Raw genomic sequence first — 23,869 nt, 5'->3', positions numbered from 1 at the left:
CTTTCTATAACATTATGTACCAGAATACCACTTTCATTATCTCTTATAACTTTTAATTTACAACCTTCAATTGGCAAGCACATCGAAAACATTTTTATTGTTCACTAAGGACAGAACCAATCCATCAAGATTATAGTATTGCTCTATTGCAATACTGCTAAAATGTATTATACTGCTCTACTTGTAATTTCAACTTCAAATCTTAGTATCATTGGACTCATCTCCACTTTTGAAACATAAATTCTCATTGAAATTAGGGGCTTGCTAACTAACATCTTGCCAAAAAACAATATTTTAGCTCTCAAACTAAATCAGGTGCTTTATCAGGTAACAAACAATGCTAGAATCAACTTGAACCCCAAATGTTCTTATTATCTACCAAATTTTGCAGTCAGGTTACTCAATAAACTTCTCCACTAAGGATAAGGAAACTAGCAAGAAGGTAATGAATTAAGGAACCAAGAGAGAAGAGAATGCAAAATGTAGAAGCTTCCTTAGACAGTAAAATTAGAAAAATAAATTTAAGAATAAATACTAATGCCTTAGCCAGTGTTGTTCAGTGTTAGAGCATTGGCCTGCACACCAAAGGGTCTCAGGTTTGATTCCCGGTCGAAGGCATGTACCTGCGTTGCAGGTTCGATCCCTGCTCCAGTTGGGGTGTGTGCAGGAGGCAATCGGTGTATCTCACATTGATATTTCTCTCTCTCTTCTCCTCCCTCCCCCCCTTCCACTCTCTCTAAAAATCAATAGAAAAACAAAACAAACAAAAAAGAATAAATACTAACAGCTTAAAGTCTATTTTATTCAAATCAGTATTCTCAGGGAAAACACAAAAAAATGGAAATGGTTACATTACATCTTTAGATACCACAACTTTGCAGAAATGATTATCTTCCTATTGCAAACGTATCATTCTCTTGTTTATATAGATAATGATGTCATCCCTATAACCCCAGAACTAAACACAAAGCACTGTAGGTGCTAAATATACATATATATATTTTTTTTTTGGGGGGGGGGGGGTAAGTGAAGGACTAAATGAGTGAATAAATAAATAATGAACAAAAAACAGAATCTGTTAGAGAGGAACCATCTGTAAGAGTAATACAAACACTTTTTCTGTATTTTGCTGTGTGGCCATCTTTTCTCTTGGATATTTTTTTGCCTTCTTTGTTGGTTGTATCTTTCTTGTTTCCTATATAACAGCCAGCTTATCAATTTCTCTAGTCTTAATAATTTCTCAGACTTCTAAAAATTGACATTTCAAAAGTACTCTATGAGGAATTTTTATGATTTTGCCCATTTACCATATAAAAGAAATTATATAGTTAAAAGGAATTACTCACCATAGAAAAGCCCCTTTCCTTTTCCCAGAGGTAGCTCTCAAAACTGGGCAGACAAAACTGACTAATCTTGCGTCTAGTTGTGACTTCATCCTTCTTTATATGAAAGAACTAATGTTCTTCTCTCTTCAGTCTTACTTATAAGAGCACAGGGAAGAAAAGAAGAGAGAGAAAGATAGGGTAGGACTTACTTAGATTCAGAAAACAGGAGCCATGAGAAGTAATGAGGACTATAAGAGCTACATGTGGGAATAGAAACAAGGAGCTCTCCATGAGGAAAATATATAGCATGTTTTCGTTCCTCTGCATTATGAGATCCCTCTTCAAATGTCTTCTTGCAGGTGGACAATAAAGGTATTAGCAAAATAATAGTGAACAAAAATTTTGGGAAAACAGCATGATCAAATATGAATGCATTATCTTCAGAATTTTAGATCACAACTTTCTTAAGCCAACCCAAAAAAGGGGCAGGGGGATTATACTATACATTAGTACATAAGTTAAAAAGTAAAGTGACTTAAAAAAGAAAAAAATAGAAGCAAATATGCTTCCAGAAAATTGAGAAAAATGAATTTTAAAAAAATTCTACATGCTCAGGATGTACTGAGCTAGTTCTATGAATTTCTGACATTAAAATCTCCTTCTGTAAAGCAGCTGCACCCTAGGGATATGTACAAAATATATCCCAACTGTAGTAACCGGCTTTACATCACCAGAAGCAGCTATCAGGGTGTGCACAGACCTGAACACATGGACACGGGTACCAAGCATCCAGTCACTTTTCCAGAGAAACCCAAAATAAACTCACCCTGCACAAAAAATGGCCTCAATAAGAAAGGTGAAAAGCTATGACCTGCCATTCAATATTACAGAAAAATCAAGTCCCAATGTTAGTATTATGAAAACTAGTAAATAGTCATATCTACACTAATAAAAGACAAAGATGCTAATTGACCGTACCTTTGCTACACGCATCAGCCAATCAGAAGAGTATGCAAATTAACCCAACAAAGATGGCCGTTAAATTTGCACACTGCAGGCAGATCCCACTGTGCAGCCCGCCCGGGGCAGGCAGCAGTGAGATCCCAAGCCAATGCCCGCCCCAGCGTGGGATCTGGGCCTGCCGTGTGCAGGGCAGGGCAGGTTGGGTGGGCGGCAGCGAGATTCCTAGCTGCCGCCTGCCCCAGCACGGGATCCGGGCCTGCCGTGTGCGGGGCGGGGCAGCAGCATGATCCCGAGCCACCGCCTGACCCAGCGGGATCCAGGCCTGCCATCTGCGACTGGGGGAGACAGGGCAGGCACCGCGGAATTGGGCGTGCCATCTGCCACCAGGGGAGCGGGCCTAAGCCAGCAGGTGGTTATCTCCTGAGGGGTCCCAGACTGTGAGAGGGCACAGGTTGGGCTGAGGGACCCCCCCCTGCCAGTGCACAAATTTTTGTGCACCGGGCTTCTAGTTGTATGTAATTCCTATACTTTATATGCCTACAAAGAAACCTAATTTACTGCAGATTCAAAGATCAATAAATCCAGAATAAATTGATCTTTGCAATTTAATTGTTTCAAGGAAGAGTTGAAGAAGATAACTGCAATTAACTGAAAACAGAAAGAATAGTTTCTGTAGGAACTTTTTAATGCACAAAAATTTATATGAAAATAATTTTTCTTTCTGCTAACAGCTCTGAGATTTGGATGTACTGCATACCAGCTCTATATGATCCCACCAGAATGGTGCACAAGATGACATTATACAAAGAGAAGAGAAAACTCTAGGGGTAAATGTAGGTGCCCTGATAAAAGAGGGAAAGAAAATACAAAGGATTACAAAATTTACAAGCTTGTTCATTCTAGGAAAAAAACTTGGGAGTAGACTACTCAGGAAAACAAACAAACAAACAAAAAGCCCTGAATGAGCTCAAAGAGGCTCAAAAGGAAGTTTACAGAGACCAGAAGAACATAGGGAAATGAAGATAAATGCTTATTCTGGTATGAAAGTTACCTTAAACTACAGGCATTTCAGAGAGCAAAACTTTGAAAAAGAAGATATAAGGATCACACAAATAAGCTTGTTATTTAACATATAAAAGTTTGGAAATACTCCCATTTAATCAGTAAAAGAAAAGCAGAGTTATATTAAGCAGACCCAAGCAATTCTTAATTATAAAGCAGTCTCCTTTTAATGACATGTAATGTTCTCTAAACACTGGCAATAAAATTAAGTGTCTTGATGAACTCAGTAAGACAAGCATCTAAAGTTATAAGCAATAATCTTTTTTTTTTTTTAATTCAAACAAAGCAAGAATGAGACAAAGGAGTTAGCCTTTGTGCCAATAAAAGCAGCCAAGAGTAGCCTCATGGCAAATGGATGCTGGGGAAAATTAGTCCTTAAAAAAGCATATAAAGTGACAGAGGACTCAGTACTATCAATTATTTATTTGCTTGTCAACCTACTTTCTTCAGGATATGAACCACCCTTCATCCCCAAAGGAAAAGAAATACTTTCCACCAAATGAGAACCGCAGCTAACAAACAGCTCACACGCCCCATTTGGAAAACTGAGACTACTTCTGAAGATGACAGAATCAAAGTCTAGCCCAGGAGATCAGTACAGACTTTAGGGTTAAATCTCAAGATATCTAAACTAATCTAAAATCTAAAATTTATTTCATTAAGTATTAAAACCACAAACAATAAAGACTCATCATCCTCTAATACATCAGTTTTAATGCAGATTCTAAACCTACATGGTCAGCACAACTCACACCTAAGTTTTCTTAGGTGTGTGCTTAAAAATCTTCCCATGGAAAATGTATCCCTCTTTAAACAATTTCTTCTTTCTTTAAAAATGACTATATCTTGTTTTTCTTTTAAAAAAAGAAAGGAAACCACAAAACTTATTTAGCATTTCTAAAACAAGGTACTGAAAAAATAATTTAGCCCAGCTGGTGTGGCTCAGTGGTTGATCATCAACCTATGAACCAGGTGGTCACGGTTTGATTCCCAGTGTGGGGCATGCAGGAGGCAGCCAATCAATGATTCTCTCACATCACTGGTGCTTCTATCTCTCTCTCCCTCTTCCTTCCTCTCTGTAATCAATAAAAATATATTTTAAAAGAAAAAAGAATTCAATAAAATCTCATAGAGTTCTGAAAACAGAAATGGTAAAATGGCTGACAAATTTTTTTTTAAAGCAATAATACTGCTAAATATACTTTCTTCACTCTCACAGCACATTAGCTGTAAATTTACTTCTGAGACAGTGGCCTTCATAGAAAGATTAATTAGCAAAACTAGCTGGATTAATTTTAATAAGCTTGCAGACAACTGCAAAGGGGATGTATTTTTCTGGAAAGCTTTTATCAAGATAAATGGTATGATTCAGAATAAAACCAAAATGGAACACACATTTAACAATTTCCTTGTGTTCCATATTCATAAGGCCAAAGTGAATGATAAGATTTGTTGATTTAAAAAAATACATATATTGTCTTAACATATGTAACCAGTGTGTGGGTTTCATCATGAGCAAAGGTGCAAATGTCTTTAGTAGCCAGCCCCTTGGAGAAAGTGGACTTTATGTTTATTGTCACATTAAAGAAGAAAAGATAAAGAACATAAAGATTAAGCTGATGGAAAGAATTCAAAAATGAGAGAGCAGAAAAACATAAGAAAGTTATCCTATTCTATTGGGATAGAATATCATAACTGAATGTTAGCTGTCTACTTAATCAAATTTTGGAACTGTTCTTGATACCTACTTTTTGCAAGAATCAAAGAATGCAGCTTCCTTTAAAAGAAACCAAAATTTAATCATAGTCTAAAAGGTCTTGATTAGCTTTCAAAAATGTAAAAAAAAATTATAGTCTCTCTTATTTAAAAAAAAAAAAAGTTAAATATTAAATTAGGAAATGAGGAAACCGAATAGAAAAGTAGAAGAGCAGAGGGAAGAAGTGTCTGACTCAATCTCTCTACTGACCCCTCAAGAGAAATCAGACTGAAGAGAAGAGAGCACCTTTAATACCTTCACCGGCTGAGGTGTCACAGCTGAAGCAGGACTAGTCAGTTTTTATCGACTTGAGGGTATGAGAAAATACCCAGTTGTGCTGAGGGAATAAGCAAGAGGAAACAGATCATATTTCAATAGCAAATGCTATTTAACTAATATATATATACATAAGTACTTCTCGAACCTTTCGCGCAATAGGTGCAGATGGATCTAACATCATTCCTGTGTGTGAATGCACAAAAAAACATTAAGGCCAAAATGCTGAATTACGTACCAGGTAAAGAATGAATGAAGGCCCAGACATCATCAACCGTCCATATGGAGGGCTCTGTTTGTGCAACTGGTAGCAAGTCACTGTTCTCAGGCATTTTCCTAATTCTCACTTCTCGCAGCTCACGCTCTCTTTCCCGCTCGCTCTGCCTGCGCAGACGTGTTGTCATAGCAGATGGCACAGGATCTTCATGAGAAGCCAAGTCTTCTTCTGCAGATGGATAAGTAATTGGAAGCTGGAAAATGTAGTACAAGTAAAATACAGCATTGCACTTTCCTTGCATTACTGAAAAGGGTATTGTACATTGAAGCAAGGTTTCTACAGACCTGCCTAAGGATATGTTCTCTTGCTGCCCCATCAGGGCCACTTGGACGACGGCCACGATGCCCAAGACTTTGATTATCAGGCTTACGATTCCAACGACTAAGTGCAAATTTTTTAGAACAGCTAACATTGTACCTAAGAAATTCAAGTAAGAAAAAATATTAAATGATATATAGGACACTCTATTTAGTAGTTAATTATGACTTTAAAGTGAATTTGTGAATCAGTAAGTGGCATATACTTCATTAAGAACTATAATACCTCAGAAAGTAAACCATAGTGTTCAATGGATTTACTTATGCTAACAGTCAAAAACTGACCTCTGCGTATATCTGTATAATACATAGCTCTCAATCTAATACTGGACAAGTATTGATATTTCCTCCTAATAACAGCATGATAGTGGGAAACTTTCTGTAAAATAGAGAGGGCAACTGATTTTTACAGCAGCAAAATAATTCAAGGTTCCAGGAGAAAAAGAAGTTAACTATTTAAATGTTCATCCAAACTGGTATTTTTCCAAGTAATAATATCTGAAAAGTGATTAATAAAAATTGCTTAATACAGTAGAGAAAGATAAAATCTCAAATGGCTAGTAAAAGATTTTTCAAATATATTACTGAATCAAAGAGTAAAAATGTAAAGGTGGGATTTCAAAATTATACAAGGAATTCATAGCTCTCACTCTTCAGGAAATTTTAAAATACAGAATTCTTTGAAATTGATAGACTATCTAATATTTTTGAATAGACCTTTATATGGCATAGTAGCAGCTTAAAATAGTTTTATGCCATTTATTGGGTTCCAAGGCCCTAGAACAGGGGACTGGGTACTTTTTCTATAAAGGGCCAGATAGTAAATGTCTTAGGCTTTGTGGGCCATTCAAGTCTCTGTTACAACTAGTCAACTCTGCAATTATGACATACACAATAATAAATGAGCATGGCTGTGTTCCAATAAACCTTTATTTAGAAACACTAAAATTTAAATTTCCCATAATTTTCATGTGTCACAAAATATGATTCTTTTGATTTTTTTTTCAACTATCCCAAAATTCAAAAACCATCCTTAGCTCATGGATCATATAAATATAGGCCACAGGAATGACTCTGTCTGGGCAGTTTGCCTACCCTATTCCTAGAAAGAAGAGTGAAAAGAAATAATCTAAGAAACAATTTCAGAAAAACTCAGAAAGGCTAAGAAAAATACATGCAGTTCCTCTTATTTTACACATATACAACTATCATTGTAATTTCATGTTTTCAAAACTCTTTTGCTCTAAGATTTTGCAGAAAAATGACAAGAATAAATCCCAATTAACTTTGCTATTGATAACTGTTCTAGGATCAATATATAGATGCCAAAATAAATTTTTCTCATGTATGTTTTCTCAAAATATCAGGAAGTGAAAGTAAGGAGCACTATGAGAATGAACAGGCTTTTTCCCCCCTAAAAATATAAAAAACAAAAAGGTGTCCTAATGGCCACCTCATTTTACCCTAAACAATTTAACAAGCTCCTGCTATGTTCATTATACGCTTCCATGGGCTCAGCTCTGTTGGTTTCTGATTTCCATTCTTATCAATTGACAAAACTTCTTTCCCCACTGACTAAAGATCAGAAAAGACAGACTAACTTTACACTTGCTATTTAGTCCCTAAATATTTAGATCTCCAAGACAGTCGTAAACAGCAGCAATTCCTCCCTGACCTAATTTATCCTCTCCCCTTTGCTCTCTCATCTGCATTTCCCTATATTAGGACCCCTAATCTTCTAAGGGGTTCACCTAAAGGTATAATAATGTGACAACTCAGCAATAATCTCTTGGAGAAGAATAATGGTAGCATTAAAAGACTTGAAATGTTTCTTAAAAGTCAAGAAATTTAAAATATTCTGAAAAACAGTAGTCCTTCCCCTCAGAGTTTTCAATCATTTACAGGGGTGGGCAAACCACAATGGGTTCTTAAACTGGACCGGAGGGCCGGAACAAAAGATAATGCGACAACTCAGCAATAATCTCTTGGAGAAGAATAATGGTAGCATTAAAAGACTTGAAATGTTTCTTAAAAGTCAAGAAATTTAAAATATTCTGAAAAACAGTAGTCCTTCCCCTCAGAGTTTTCAATCATTTAGAACCATAGAGCCACTATTCTTTCCTGTGGTATACACAAACTGGAAAACTCCCATGTTAAACAGGAGTTACATAATTTTCTTAGGATTGTCAATAACATAAAAGGATATCTGAGTAACAGACTGACAACTAAGAAACCAATGAAGCCATTTTGGGAGGAAAATACTTCAATTACTTATTCAACAGTACAAAACTTATCCTAAGTTTTACTAAGTATATTTTAGTGGCACCACACTAAATAATATGTTCAAGCAAGAAATTCCCTAGATGTATAAAATTAAGATCCTAAACTCTCTTTCAAATAGAGAACAAATTTCAAATTAATCAACCTGTACATACATTTCACCTTTCATGGTAAATACCAACATAAAGATTTATTACGTTGACTGTAAACAAAAAGTCAGCCAGATATTTCTCCAGCAGAGTGGGTTTATTCAAGAACAAGGAATTGCAACCCAGTATGAGTATATGCAACTGTGGTAAAATACGAAGAGTCAGACACTTCCCTTCTGCTCTTCTATTTTTCTATTCTATTTCCTCAATGAAGGAGAGGAAATTCTAATATATAGGGGAAAAGTAAGTTAGAAAGAATATTACAAAGTTTCTCTGTTGTGCCTTGTGATTATCATTGGTCATGAGAGCTCCCCCTTCTGGCCTCTCCACTTTAAATGAGATTCCTGTTAATGAATTTTTAGCACTATCAGAATCAGAGGTGGGTTGTTTTTTTTTAATGTAAACTAAATTTGAGACTAAGATCAATGAAGATACTAAACATTTATTTTGTTATCAATACTATTTACCTGTAATATTACTATTGCAAATACGTATTTAGAAAAGAGATATTTTACTGACAATATAACAATGTAGAGAACATGGATAGCTGTCCTATTTAGAAACCTAAAATTAATAGGATACATTAAAACAAAAGAAAACATTTTGAAACAAAGTAAATCCAGGTATTTTAATATTGATAAATAAAAATCAGGTGATAAAACAAAAACTGTTTTGATACCTTGAAGACTAGTAAGTCTATTCACAGGAGGGATTCTCCTAAGCATATATTCTTATCACCAGGAGATTGCTACTTAAATATTAGATTATGCTGAAAAACTAACTGTAAGTATTAGGACTATATAACTTTCAAAGAGCAAAATTTAATAACTAACTACCAAAGTAGCTCCAGATAATATCTATTTCATAGTATTCCTCTATATTGTAATATCTAGTTTTGACTACTGGTAAACTCTACAAGTTTTTTGGTTTTGTTAAGTGGTTGTTTTGTGCTTTAGGAAATTCAAAATAGAAATACCTTTTGGCACATGACATAGTGCAGAATCGTTTTGACCGCAGAAATTCATTAGCATATCCCATCTTACCACAGAATTCACACTTGAGCAACTCGCTGTCCATTTCTTCTAATGTCTCTAAAAAAGAAGGAAACAAAAAAAAAACCTCACAAAAATTTAATTGTGGCAAATTTTCATTTAGCCTCTATTTTGGTGGGATACTGCTAGTTCAGACCTTCCAAGAAACTTAAAGGAATGAGTTTCGAATTTTTCTTTTCTTTCTTTCTTTTTTTTTGATTTTTGAATTTTTCAATCCACAGCCACTTTGGCAGGGCAAAGCCTCCAAAACCAACCACCTCCATAAATTCCCTCCTTACCCTCTCATCGATGTTTCTAACTCTCTCTATCTCTCTCCCTTCCTCTCTGTGAAAAATCAATAAAATATATATTAAAAAAAAACGTGCAAATAACTTTATTAAGCACTGTAAGAGAAATGAAGATGAGTAAGACAAAGCCACTACTCTGCAGGAGGAACACTTTCAAAAAGTACCTTGTGGGATATGAATTTTAGTACATTGTGCCATGGAGATATATAGCATATCCTCCGGTAAAGATTATAAAAAATTTTCAAAAATGAATGAATTAATTTCAGATGAATATGCTAGTATATTGAGGATAATTACTTAGACATCAAACATCAAAATAAGGAAAGCCTAAAGCCAAACAACTCAAAAGCTCTAAATATTTAAGCAAACTCAATAAAATAGTCATTTATTTAAGTTAACTTGGGAAAAAAAAAAACAAAGTTGGTTGTTTTGATGCTAAAATTTTGAATTACTTTCATGTATAATGGAATTTTTCCCACCCACATTCTTTCAAAAGTCAAATTAACTGATAGTATGTAAATTAACCAGTCTTATTATTTTTATTAATTGGCCATTAAGAGTCTGGTTACCTTTCCCATTATTCTAATCAAATAATGTATTACTTGAGAATAAAAGTAAATACTTCCAAGTAAAAATCCATGTGTGGAATAAAAATCCATGTTCTGTTTCAAGCAGTAAAAGTCAAAGTGAATTAAGGGTATCTTAAGTAAAATCCACAGACCTTCAGCAATCATGTCTTCCAACTCTGTGTCAGATGAATTATCTGCATGCTTTGTATTATTCTGTAGCTCTGGCTGAACACACACAGAATTTATCACCTGATTATCCAAGAGAGGTCTTTTTTTCACAGGCTGTTCTATTAGCAAAGATGAACGACTCACCTTTAAAACAGAGAGAGAATAAAATGAAATAATCTTTTTAAAGACTTTCAGAAATAAGTTGGTTAAAACAACTCTTGAAGCCCAGCTGGTGTGGCTCAGTGGTTGAGCGTAGACCAATGAACCAGGAGGTCGGGTTCAATTCCTGGTCAGGGCATATGCCTGGGTTGTGGGCTCAATCCCCAGTGGGGTTGTGCAGGAGGCAGCCGATCAATGATTCTTTCTCATCACTGATGTTTCTATCTCTCTCCCTCTCTGAAATCAATTAAAAAAAAACTCTTGAAAAAATGGTATCAGTGATCATCTGCTTATCCAATTGATCTGATACAGTCATTCAGTGCTTTTTCCTTGAGAAAAGTGTAGGCTATATGGACATAAACATTATAGTTCAGGTCATCAGCAATATGGATGCTTCAAAGTCTCTGTCAAATGGAACTTAGCATCCTAGTTTAAGTAAATAGTTAAGAAAAAGTATTTTCTTTTAAAAATCAGTAATACGTTTTTATTTGCCAGTTTCTTTCATTTTTTTTCTGTAACAACTTTTAAGATTTTTCATGTATAAAGCTTTTTATTTGTAGGGTTATCTCCTCAGGATAGATCATTTTTATGTGTATTATACAGATACAGTAATGGTAAAAAATGGGCAGAGCACATGAAGACATTTCTCTAAAGATGACATACAGATGGCTAAGAGACATATGAAAATATGGTCAATATCATTAATCATCAGGGAAATGCAAATTAAAACCACAATGAGACTTAGTGTGATGAACACACTGTAAGGTATATAAATGTCAAATCACTATATTATATACCTGAAACTAATATAATATTGCTAATATAATATTGTCAATCAATTACACTTAAAATAGAGATAAGGGAACTACTGTTCAGTGTTTAGGTGATTTCTTTACAAAAGAAAGAACGACTAGAACTCAAGTCTCCTGATTCTTAATTCAGCAACCAAATCTATAATCATGAAAACAAATGGAAAAATCCACAAACATTAAAATTAACAAAAAATTCACGTACGATCAGTATACTTAGGTCATGAATAATACTTATTTTAGAACTGTTTTCAGCAAAAACAGTCCAGATCAAAAATAATTACTGATTTGCTAGTGAACCCTGAGCTAATCTGAAAAACAGAACCTCTTATTCTATTTAAGAATGCGGGTTAATTCTCCAATGTCTGCCACACTTGGTCAAAAATAACTTATTAAAAGTTTCTATATTTAACTTTAGAAAATAGTCATCCATATACTTTTAAACTGTGTTCATTTCAGTTAGTATATTTAATATGCCTCAAGTAAAATTTATAAAAATTATTGCTGTAAAAAACTATAATATTCAGTGCTGCTAAGGTTATACACTCATGGTGTGTTAATAAATTTAAATAATATTTCCAGAAAATAATTTAGTAATATATATAGAATCTTACAAATATATATGTAAATATAAATACATGCCAGTACTTCTAAGGAATTTATGCTAAAGAAATTATTTAAAATGTGGATAATTTATATACAAAGATATTCCTTTCAGACTATTTAAATAGTGAAAACATGGAAACTTAAATGTCCAACAATAATGAAAGGATTACATAAATTTTGGTTGTATATAAAGCAGAATATAATGTAACCTTTCAAAATGTTTCCAAAGTACTATTAATATTATGAGAAAACTAGAGGCCCAATGCACGAAATTCGTGCAAGGGCCTTGGGCCCCTGCCGCCATGGCAGCCACCTCTGCCTCGGCCCCTGCCCACCGCAGCTTTGTCCAGAAGGAAGTCCAGTCTAATAAGCATATTACTTTTATTATTATAGATAAGAGCTCAAGATATACTAAGTGAAAGAAGCAAAACTATCTACACTAATAAGACAGACGTAAATTGACCGTACCTTTGCGACACCCACCAGCCAATCAGGAGTGAGCATGCAAATTAACCCAACAAAGATGGTGGGTTATTTTGCATGCGCAGGAGCCAAGTGGCCCCAGCCACTCCGGGCCTCTGGGCAGCGTGGGAAGGTGGAAAGGCAGCTCTGGGCTGGAACGAAGGCAGAAAGGTGGCTCCAGCCGGAGCAAAGGTAGTGCCAGCAGCCAGGGGAAAGAAGACCTATTCTTGCACGAATCTTCGTGCACTGGGCCTCTAGTATATATAATAATCATCTTGATCATATGAAAAAAATATATATAAATGTACACAATGTGGTATTAGTGGGGATTTTTCTGTACTTTTCCCAAATTTCCCTTTTTTTGTAGTGTAAAGTTGTAACTGTCACTAGTAATACTGATAAATAGCTATGTCTATTAAGTGCCAGTACTACACAGAATAATTTATGTATATTTAATCCTTACAACAACTCTAAGAGCAAAGTATCATCTCCATTTGCCGGATGAACAATATGAAGATCAAAAAAGACTGTGTAACTTTGCACAGTCAGTATGCTGCAGAGCCAGGATCCAAACACTGAGGAATAGAGAGAAATGACTGTTTCTCTACTCACTAAATCAGGATTCTTATAGAAGATCCATGTTTAATACACTCTTAGTAAACTGAAAACAAAGCAACTAATGAGGCAACCAACTATTGTAATGCTACCCATGAATCTTAAAAATTAGATGATTCAAAGACATTCAAAGTAAACTATTTTGTTTTATTTTGGCTAATCATTTTTTTATTTATTTTCTAAGGAAAAATGTTCATCTCTAGAGAGTAGCATATAAGGGATATATAACTAGTCTCAAATTACAAGACTTTTAGTGATACTTCGAGGTGAGCATTTTAAAGCATTTAAAAAATCTGATTGAAGGCTGAGATTTAAGAATAATGAGAATATATATTTGCTAATTATAAACCATCCACTGGGTAATTTCAGAAGGATTAGATCATTGGGAAGTTATTTTCTGTTCACCAAGTATCACATTATATAAGAAACACAATTTTTTTAAAAATACACTTAGGTATCATTTTAGTCCCCTTAAGAAGAAAAAATAGGAAAATTTATTTTATTGGAATAAACTTCCAACTATCTTTCTCTAAAAATTATAAAATTGACATATTTATATCCTTAGTTTATACATCTACATAGCTAGCATAAAATTCTAGAAGTATATTTACAGTATATACATGATATATATAGAAAGATAAATTCTAGATAAAAGTGTCTTTTTTGAAATAAAATTATAAGCTTTTTATTAGAGAAAAACAGACTAAATTTTAAAATATTATTACACGAATTATTTTAAAAATACAAACTTGCTTGTTACTTACAGGAAATGGCTCCAATCCCTCTTGAATTACAAAGCCTTCAATAACATGGGTCAAGATCTGTGGTTTAACAATAGCCTGTGGAGGTTTGTTTTCTATATTGGGAATGCTATTGGGCATAGATGTAATATTATTCCTTGTGGTAGCAGCTGGAAGTAAGAGTGGAGGAGGAGGAACAGAAACATGTGAAGGATCTGAAGGAGATTTAATTACTGAAGCGCTGACTGATGCCACAGCAGGTAATTCTACTTCCTCTGAAAAAAATAAAAATAAAATTAAAAAAAAAATATATATATATATATGTTAATGTTTAGCATTCTGCCCAGGCAAATATGAAAGATAATTTTAAAATAATCACGAATAACAGTAACAGCTAATATCTGGTGCTTAAAAAATCATTCTAACAACTTTATTTATTTATTAAATATATTTTTATTGATTTCAGTGAGGAAGGGAGAGGGAGAGAGAGAAACATCAGTGATGACAGAGAATCATTTATCAGCTGCTTCCTGCATGCCCCCTACTGGGGACTAAGCCTGAAACCTGGGCATGTACCCTGACCAAGAACAGAACTGAACTGTGACCTCCTGGTTCATGGGTCGATGCTTAACCACTGAGCAACACTGGCTGGGCTAAAAACTTTATGTTTATTACCTCATTTAATCTGCACAATAACCTTATGAGATAGAAACTATTATGATCCCCATTTTACAGAAGAAGGGGGTAACTTGCTCAGTTATCATTCCAACCATGGTTGAAAAAAAAAACTATCCCAAATTAAGATTACTGAAATTGTTGCTTTTTCAAAAAAATTTTAAGCTGCATAGATATTAAATTTTCTATGTTACTATTTATATATTCCAAATGATATAAGGGAATAAAAGCACTTTGAAAGTATGCTTAAATAAAAATGGATCATGAAATCCATAGAATAAGTAAAAATTTTAGTGAACTACACAGGTTACATCACCTTTATTTCAAACAGTAAGGCTAACTCAAATCCATGCACAAATGTTCTCTATTTTATTGTGTGTGTTTTAAATTCGTCAGTGGCAACATCTATGTCAATTTGAGGAATATTGTACTACCAGGCAATTGCAAAATGTTGGCCTGGATCACTGTGATTCCTCCCTTTCAAACACTTGAAGACCTCAATAAGATAGTCCCACCAGCCTGTGACGGAGACTCTACCTACCCATCCATTCGCTAGCACTGAAAATTACTGCCTGTGTGAAAGTGGAAAGATAGAACTAGCTGATAGTAAGGAATATCAGTGGATACAGATATCTGAGAATAATTAAAAAGAGCTGAGATTTATGAAAAATGAATTCTAGATGGAAACAAGTCCCTCTATTTTTCAGGTTAGTTTATTCCATGATTTGATGAGAGTTATTATAAATATCAGCCTTGCTTGCTTTTCTCCCTCATATACTACAAAAGAGTAAGTATGAAGTAAATTATAGGAAGATTCAAAAGTCTGTAATGTATTTAGACAATATAGCCAGAGGGATAGGCTTAACAGGATCTCAGACTATATGCCTTGCCTAATATGTGAAGATATACTTGTGTTCCAATATTTAAAAAACTTTACAATTTCCTCTGAGTACCATTAGTGATACTTTTCAGGTAATCCAATTACAGTCACAAAGCAAGGTAATTATCCAATTACTATAAATTTCTTTCTGCCTTTAAACCAAAATTCCAGAAAATCTGCAGTAACATAAATTCATTTTCAGTGTACAGAAAATACAAAACAGTTAGATTTTCTTAAATCTATCGTCTGAAGTATTGTTTTGAATATACAAAGGCAATATTAAACTGTCTTAAATATTTATATAATTTTACTGACTAAATGTTTTCTATTTTTAAGAAGAGAGAAAAATTGGAACAAAACTGATTTTCCCCTTTCTAAACTTTCCAGAGATTCACTTCTGTAGTAAGAGAATAAAAGCTGGAGAGAACAGAAGGGTTAGAAATGTGGCATGTTGAAGAAAAGAGAGGGCAAGTGTTACTGCGGGAGCAAAGTCAGTGCCCCATTACAATTCATTTCAGGTTCTTCTTACCTGAAATGATCATGAGGACCAAGAGATAATCAAGAGAACAGAATACCTACAATGAAGCCTGAACCAACATTCGTATTACCTGGGTCAGAGGTCAATAAACTTTCTATAAAGGACAATATGGGTTTTGCAACTACTCATCTTTGCTGCAGTAACACAATAGTAGCTATAGGTAATATTTGAACAAATGAATGTAGCTGTATTGCAGAGAACTGTACTAAAGAACAATGAAATTTATATTTCACATAACATGAAATATTATTCTTCTTTTGATTTTTTTCAACCATTTTAAAAAAACGCCGTAACACAGAATTTATCTTTTTTAGGCTCTAGAGACACTGGGCAACAGATCATACTAATGTTTTAGTAAAATATCTAGGATTCACAGTCACTTTGAAATTGTGAAGAGGAGCATACATAAGATTTACTTTAACTTAAAAGTAGTAGTGACATAGTGAATAAGAATTTGAATGCTTACACTCAATAATTTTTTAATCCATCTCTACTAAGAATTAGTGAGGCTTAATTTAAGTACCGTATGGGAAAGAACACTTTTAAAAGATTTATTCAGTTTAGATCACAAGCAATTATGAGGAATGCCAGATATGATTTAGAATGCTTTGTGATTTAGGGAAAGTATAATTTAAATCTTTTGATAGAACTTTGATTTATTCCAATTTTTCAGATAGAAATAGCTTTACATATGTATCTGAATGATCATATGAAACACATCTGTACAAACCAGTAAAAATTAAGAAGCCACGATGCGTTTTTCATTTGAGTGGTTCCTTATCAGTTGTTTTAATTGTTCCTCTTTAAAAAAAAACCCCACTTAATTATTATGTTTTACTGTAATTAATTACATAAATTAGTTTAATACCTACCATCTGTAGTGAAAAAAACAACAACTTTCCCATTACTAACAAACTAATAGAAAATCCCCCCAATTGAGATATTTCCTTACCTAACAAAGGATGGTCAGAAGTCAAATCCTCCCCTCTCCCCACAGTTATAGCTGCTGGAGACAACGTGGGTGGTGGTGGGGTTCTGTCCATGCGAACACATTCATCTGACTCTTCTGGCATTTCCTCTTCACACATATCTTCCACTTGATAAACCTGCAACAACAAACCACACTGCCTTAAAAGGTTGCTAAAAATACTTTTAATAAGGTGTTCCTAATTTAATTTTAACAAAATAAATTCCAAGTATTTTGAATTTAAAAACAGTAAAATGACTATTAGCTTGAAAAGAAAACTTTAAAAATAAAGTTTTGGAAATGCTTGGCTAAATATTTTGTAAATATATCACTAAAAGCAAGTTGTGAATCAGTATCTATGTTACAAATGAAAAAGGTTTCCAAAAAGGTAACAGGCAAGTCAGAACATATTTTTAATTTTGAGAATTAAAAGAAATGTTTTGATTTTCTATAGTCTACTTTGATAATTACTATTGTTTCTGTTAACTTCTAATTGTGATAAATCAAAATAAATACTATTTTTCACAAGCACACTAAGTAAGTCTCCAAATGACACAAAATATAACAGGAAGTGTATTGCCAAAGGACTACATCTCAGGCTCTTTACTATATTTATGTCAAAGATTAAATTATGAAAATATCTGAATGCCCATAAAAAGGTATGCATGCAATTACATCTGTCTTTAATCTTCTGATCTACTCAAGATTCTAATGATTTTTTTATAAACAAACTAGAGGGTAGGGGGGGTCCCTTGGCCTGGCCTGCGGGATCGGGCCGAAACCGGCTCCCGACATCCCCTCAGGGGTCCCAGATTGCGAGAGGGCGCAGGCCAGGCCGAGGGACGCCACTGGTGCACGATGGGGACCGGGGAGGGATGCGGGAGATTGGCCAGCTGGGGAGGGACCCCTCGTCTCACTCAGTCACAATCGGCTGGACCCCAGCAGCAAGCTCACCTACCAGTTGGAGTTTCTGCCCCCTGGTTGTCACAGCATGTCAGAGCGACTGGTCAACCAGTCGACTGTCTGCCCCCTGGTCATCAGTGCACGTCATAGTGAGCAACTGAGTGACCTTAGAATATCATTAGCATAATACGCTTTGATTGATTGAATGGCTGACTGGACACTTAGCATATTAGGCTTTTATTATATAGGATATCAGGTAAACAGAAAAATATCTGTCCTGAAATAACATACACACATATACCATACTAACCCATTTGGGACATTAATTTTGGTTATTTAATATTATTCTATAATTACAGAGGAAAGTTATTTTATTATTTTATTTTTTATTGATTTCAGAGAGGAAGGGAGAGGGAGAGATAGAAACATCAATGATGAGAGAGAATCATTGATCGGCTGCTTCCTGCACACCCCCTAGTGGGGATCGAGTCCAAAACCCAGGCATGTGCCCTTGATTGGAATCGAACCTGTGACCCTTCAGTCCGCAGGCTGATGCTTTATCCACTAAGCCAAACCAGCTAGAGCCAGAGGAAAGTTTTTAGGTTGTTAACTTCCTTGTTATTCAATGGTAAAGATTATACTTAAACACAGATTCAAAAGCACTCAGAGAAGGAACCATATAACAAAATATATCTTATTAATTTCAATAACTTTAATACTGAATTTTCAAAGTCCACTTCTAGAGATTGACACAGGTGCTTTAGTTTGTCAGCATTATTTATTTAACCACTGTAAAAGACTGTAGGTTTTTTCTAAAAAAGCCACAAAGCAGTTCATCTCCCTTTTTTATGTATAAAGCTTATTACTTACGTTTACAAAGGTTGTGAGTTTTTAAGATTATTTACTCAAACTGATTAAAATTTCTAATAAATATTAAAATAAAACCTTTCAACATTAACAAAGAAAATTTAAGTGATATCTAACATTGTACTATTTTTAATCAAACTATCGATAGTTTGATTTTTAAGTACATAAAATTAAATGTAAAAATGATCAAAATTTCTGAAACCAGAATAAGCCAGATATCATAAAAAGGACTATAAAGTTTCATCCACAAAGGCATATTTAACAACAGATATAGTTTTCTGTGTTTTTTTTAAACTAACTTTCCAAGACTCTACTAAGAAATCTTTTGCCTTAAATTTTTAAAAGTCCTATTGTTACTAATAAATTTATATCAAATATTATATCCAGGACTGTGATCTGAATCAGCTCTAAGTAGGCAACATTTTTCAAGTATTGGCTCACAACTCTGCAAACAGAAACCTGTTTCACCAACAGATACCTTGCCTCATGTCTGGATCCTCAGAAGTGAAAGTAGTTGTTCAGTATAGTACAGTGTGCAATCATGATAGCTGCTAATATCTGTACATGATACATTTTTTAAATGATAGTAATATCCAATACAGAGGAAGTCATCCAAAAAAAAGAAGTCCTGGGATGAAAGGAAAGAAAACAACAAAACCATCTAGTGAGGGGTACCTGTTGCAGTAGTGATTACCTTAATTTGGTGGAGTGGGGATGTTGATTCAGAAGTAATTAGACAAGTATCAATTTATCTACCAGTTCAATTTTATCTGTGTAGCATTCCTTTCTTAGCTATTACTTTTCCTCCAAAGGTCATTATCTTTTTTTTAAATGCTAAACTCTCTTTAATATTAATGCTATCACAAGTTTTTCAAACACCTACTACAATACCTTTTAAGGAATCAAAGTTTGATAATGCATAGAACTCTGATTTTTAAAAAGTGAGAGTTGTAAAGGATAAAAAGAGGCATACCACAAATAGCATTTTCTGAAATAATCCATCAAAGAATACTATAAAATACTTTTTCATTCCTTATAGGTCAGCCTAAATATGTATTCTTCCAAATTGCCCATGTAAAGGCAAAATAAGTTAATGAATAAGAGAAGTAGATAAAAACACATCTGTCAGACATCTGGCACCATCAGCATAAAAAAATACATAAAGGCAACAACTAAAATATTGAATAAAGCAAAGAAGTAGAGGTTTTGCTGATAAGATCATTAGGAAACTGCACATCATAATTTCTGTTTAGCTCATAACTATTCTAAAACTAGCAATGCCTGCCAAACTTACCTCAATAAAGTGCATTAGTGCCATCTGTCTCCCTTTCCTTACGAAACTATGGACTATTGACTAGCTCTAAATTGTCTATTCTCACCACATGAAAAAAACTTTACAAATATATCTCTTTTAAAAAATACTAACTTGACTGGCCAGCGTAGCTCAGTGGTTGAGCGTCGACCTATGAACCAGGAGGTCAGGGTTTGATTCCCGGTCAGGGCAAATGCCTGGGTTGCGGGCTCAATTCCATGTGTGGGGCATGCAGGAGGCAGCCAGCCGGTCAATAATTCTCTCTCATCACTGATGTTTCTATCTCTCCCTCTCTCTTCCTCTCTGAAATCAATAAAAATATATTTTAAAAAAATTACTGACTTTACTTTGATAATTCACACTTTCAAATTTGAAATCTTTTAAGAAGTAAATATATCTCTGTACCTTTAAGTATTTGAAACAATCGGGAAATTATGAAGACAGGTGTAATTCGTGAAGAAATATTTGAGGAAAAAAATATTTGATCAAAGATAATAAATGAAAGATACAGCAATTTAATAAATAGGCTATGGTACTCACAGAAAAGTGTATGAAAGATAATATGAAAATATCGATAGTATGAGCATACCAGTGACAGCAGAGCAAGTTATCATTTTCACACACACACAGACACACACACACACACCCTTCCAAAAATGAGATAACATAAATTTAAAACAAAGTTTTTAAAAAGAAATCAGGAAATAACAAATTAAGAACGTAAATATTTTTAGCTTTAAGTGTTATGTTTTTCATATTTCTATCCCAAATATATTCCTCCAAAGTTTACCCTAACAAAAACAATTAGAAAAGTGTAAAGCATATACGGAAATTTTATTTTCTACTTGTTAAAACAAATTCACTGAACTATAAAGTAAAAATATAAATTTAAATTAAATTTGATTTCTTTGAAGATACTACACACTTCGAAACCTGTGTACAATATCCATTGTAAACTCTCCAAAACTCCATTAAAAGAAAATATAGACATGATAATTGAATGGCAAGCTTATTTCTAGATGCCCATTGTTGTTTTTGTCAAGTTCTATCTATATATATGAAAGCCTAAGCAACCGAACAACCAAATGACTGGTCGACCAGTCACTATGACGTGCACTAACCACGAGGGGGCAGACGCTCAATGCAGGAGCTGCCCCCTGGTGGTCAGTGTGCTCCCACAGCGGAAGTGCCGCTCAGCTGACAGGTGCCAGACACTGGGCTCATGGCTGGCAATTGCAGCTGCAGCGGCACAAGCCTCTCCCACCTCCATGGCAGCACGCTACCAAGTGGCAGTGGTGGCAGGTGCAGCAGGGGTGGGATGAGCACGGTCCGACCCCCGCCTGCAGGGATGGGACCGAAACCAGCAGTCCAACATCCCCTGAGGGGTCCCAGATTGCAAGAGGGAGCAGGCCAGGCTGAGGGACCCCACCAGTGCACAAATTTGTGCACCAGGCCTCTAGTTTTTAATAAAAGTGAACAGGAAATGGAATTCAATCTCTTTATGCCTAGTACGTCAGTCTTAATGACAATAATCTATAAATTAGCATCCTGAGGACCAAACTGTTTCCCATTAAGGAACAGACTTTGAATCTCCCTTCCTTTCTGAGCAAATGGTTATAGGTCTTTAAGTGATAAAGTCCCTTCAGTGAGGTCTTTATGTAAAGATATAAACCTCCTTTTGGGAATACTGTATTTTTCAGTTACAAATTAATTATGAATTTAATCATTCTGCCTAAAAATTTTAAGACCTTATTCAATTTTTACTGTAAATTATTTTATAAATATAAAAAATCCTTTAGAAAATTTTTAAAGAAAAACACTTTTCAAGACAATTTTCCTTTCTAGACAACATGTACCATTTTTAGAGGTTTAGTCTGATAAAATCACCAATCTCAATTACTCAAAATTTTTACTCCTCCCAATGGATTTTTTTCATCCTCAGTATTCAATTCATTGACTGAGATTTTTTTAGGGTTTTAAATGAGAAATATTTTAATTATATATTTTCCCTTAGTAGAAATTTAAAAATCAGAAGTTTAATAATTCTGGTAGCCTACAGTTAATTTTTTTGTAAAGTTAAATTCTTTCCTAGAATAAATGTTTTTACAATTTTAATTACAATATATAATTTTACAAAAAAATTGTATCATACAAGCATACTCCACCTTGAAACAAAAGCATCTAAAGGCCCACGACTTCAGAATGCATACAACCAAAAAGGTTAGCTAGATAAGCCATACGTTTAAGCACATACAAGCCAACAGAAGGGATCTATGAAGGATAATCACCTTAAGAGAAAAAACTTTGTGCAGATGACACTGGTTCAAATGTATTCCCTTGGGGAAAAAAAATCAACTCTGTAAAGATAGCAGATGGATTTGTTTAAATAGTAATAAAATTAACAAGGGACTTTAATAACCATCACAAATTATCAAGCATGCAACCATACTACAACAAATTGCCTTTTTTTTTTTGCCCATACAGCATGTTTGTCAGAAATTGACAGATGTAAATTTCAAGCTTTTAAAACTCAGGCATGTAGCTCTAGCAATAAATATAATGTAGGAGAAAATAGTTTTTACTTTTTCAGCAAGAAAGTCAAATAGCTTCCAAGGGCTTACCACTGGTGGATCAACAGGTGCTGGTGGTTGTACTTGTAGGTTTACCGCAACAGTCTGTGGAGGAGGAAGAGTCTGAAATGGCAACTGGACCAAAGCTTCTGCAGCTGGAAGCTCCTCTTCTGACACCAAAGCATTCTGTACCAAAACCTGGCCCTGGGATAGAATTTCAGGCTGCACTTGTAAAGATTGCATAGACTGTAAGGGTAATGGTGGAATCTGAGCTGGAGGAGATGCTGACATCTGCGGAGGGGTTGCAATTGGGATTGGAGAGGACTGCAGGGTTGAATATTGCTGGTGTGATGCTGGAGACACAATCTGCTGACCTGGGGACACCAAGGCGGACTGCTGAACGGGGCCAATGTGTACAACAGGGGAAGCTGAAAGTGGAAGATGGGATGGAAGATTCAGCTGTGCTGTTGGCTGCACCTGATTAGCAGCGGACTGTTGCAAGTTTGGCCCGGGCTGGAGAGCTGATGACATAAGAGGGTGTGGCTGAATAAGTGCTTGTGGATGAATAATTATGGTAGGAGACTGACTTGGTGAATGAGGTGGTGGAGGAGACACCACTACTGACTGCTGTGCTGACTGTGACTGGCTAGGAGACATTGTTAGAGGGGGATGACTCTGAATTGGTGAACAATGCTGTGACTGGGCATTACTGGGAGCTGGAGGAAGGCCATGGTTTTGGAGTGGTATACAGTGCTGGGATGGGGGTGGATCTTGAGTTGGATTTTGGAGTGTAATTGGCTGCATTTGCTGCTGTTGCTGCTGTAATATCAGCTGATGATGGGAAACCTTGGGAGGTGGTGAATGAAGAGGAATCTGTTGATGCTTTATTAGAGGATGAGGCTGAATTGGAGGATATGAAGCTGTGAGAGAGAAAAAAAATGACAATTAGTATTTATTTTAAAAATATCACTGAAATTTTAAATAAATTTAAAGGAGGAAAATTTTTACATCAGAAAGTTATTAAAAGTCTTCTAGACAAGAGTGTAATGACAAAATGTAATGTAATGACAAAAAACTTTTCCTTGGAAAACTATAGATTTCATAAAATAAACTGCACTGTGGTAAAACTGCCTAAAACAATTAATTTATAAATCTGAATCTATACATGATTTATTTTTATTAAATTGTATAGGTCCCCAGAAAACGTGTTAACTTTTAACAACATTATCCACTTAAATTCCTTCTTTGGGGAGAAGTGGAGTATCACTGAATAAGTATAATATAT

General features: G+C 34.7%; 1 protein-coding gene across 4 annotated transcripts in view; it reads right to left on the bottom strand.

Moving 5' to 3' along the window:
• Positions 1-23,869, bottom strand: part of PHC3 (polyhomeotic homolog 3) — a 61,830-nt gene that overhangs the window by 2,493 nt on the left and 35,468 nt on the right. For 2 of the 4 annotated variants that reach the window (XM_006088851.3, XM_023753900.1), the window contains exons 8-15: positions 22,636-23,504; positions 22,303-22,350; positions 16,918-17,071; positions 13,897-14,147; positions 10,466-10,625; positions 9,382-9,496; positions 5,944-6,076; positions 5,621-5,852 (exon numbers count right to left, since the gene is read on the bottom strand). In XM_006088851.3, coding sequence (XP_006088913.1) covers positions 5,621-5,852; positions 5,944-6,076; positions 9,382-9,496; positions 10,466-10,625; positions 13,897-14,147; positions 16,918-17,071; positions 22,303-22,350; positions 22,636-23,504 — 1,962 coding nt within the window. The remainder of the gene's footprint in view (positions 1-5,620; positions 5,853-5,943; positions 6,077-9,381; positions 9,497-10,465; positions 10,626-13,896; positions 14,148-16,917; positions 17,072-22,302; positions 22,351-22,635; positions 23,505-23,869) is intronic. The other 2 variants (XR_002829313.1, XM_006088853.3) reach the window with 2 other exon arrangements.

This window comes from Myotis lucifugus, unplaced genomic scaffold, assembly GCF_000147115.1.
Source record: "Myotis lucifugus unplaced genomic scaffold, Myoluc2.0 scaffold_53, whole genome shotgun sequence".
Taxonomy (NCBI): domain Eukaryota; kingdom Metazoa; phylum Chordata; class Mammalia; order Chiroptera; family Vespertilionidae; genus Myotis; species Myotis lucifugus.
This window is presented reverse-complemented; position numbering and strand designations above follow the sequence as displayed.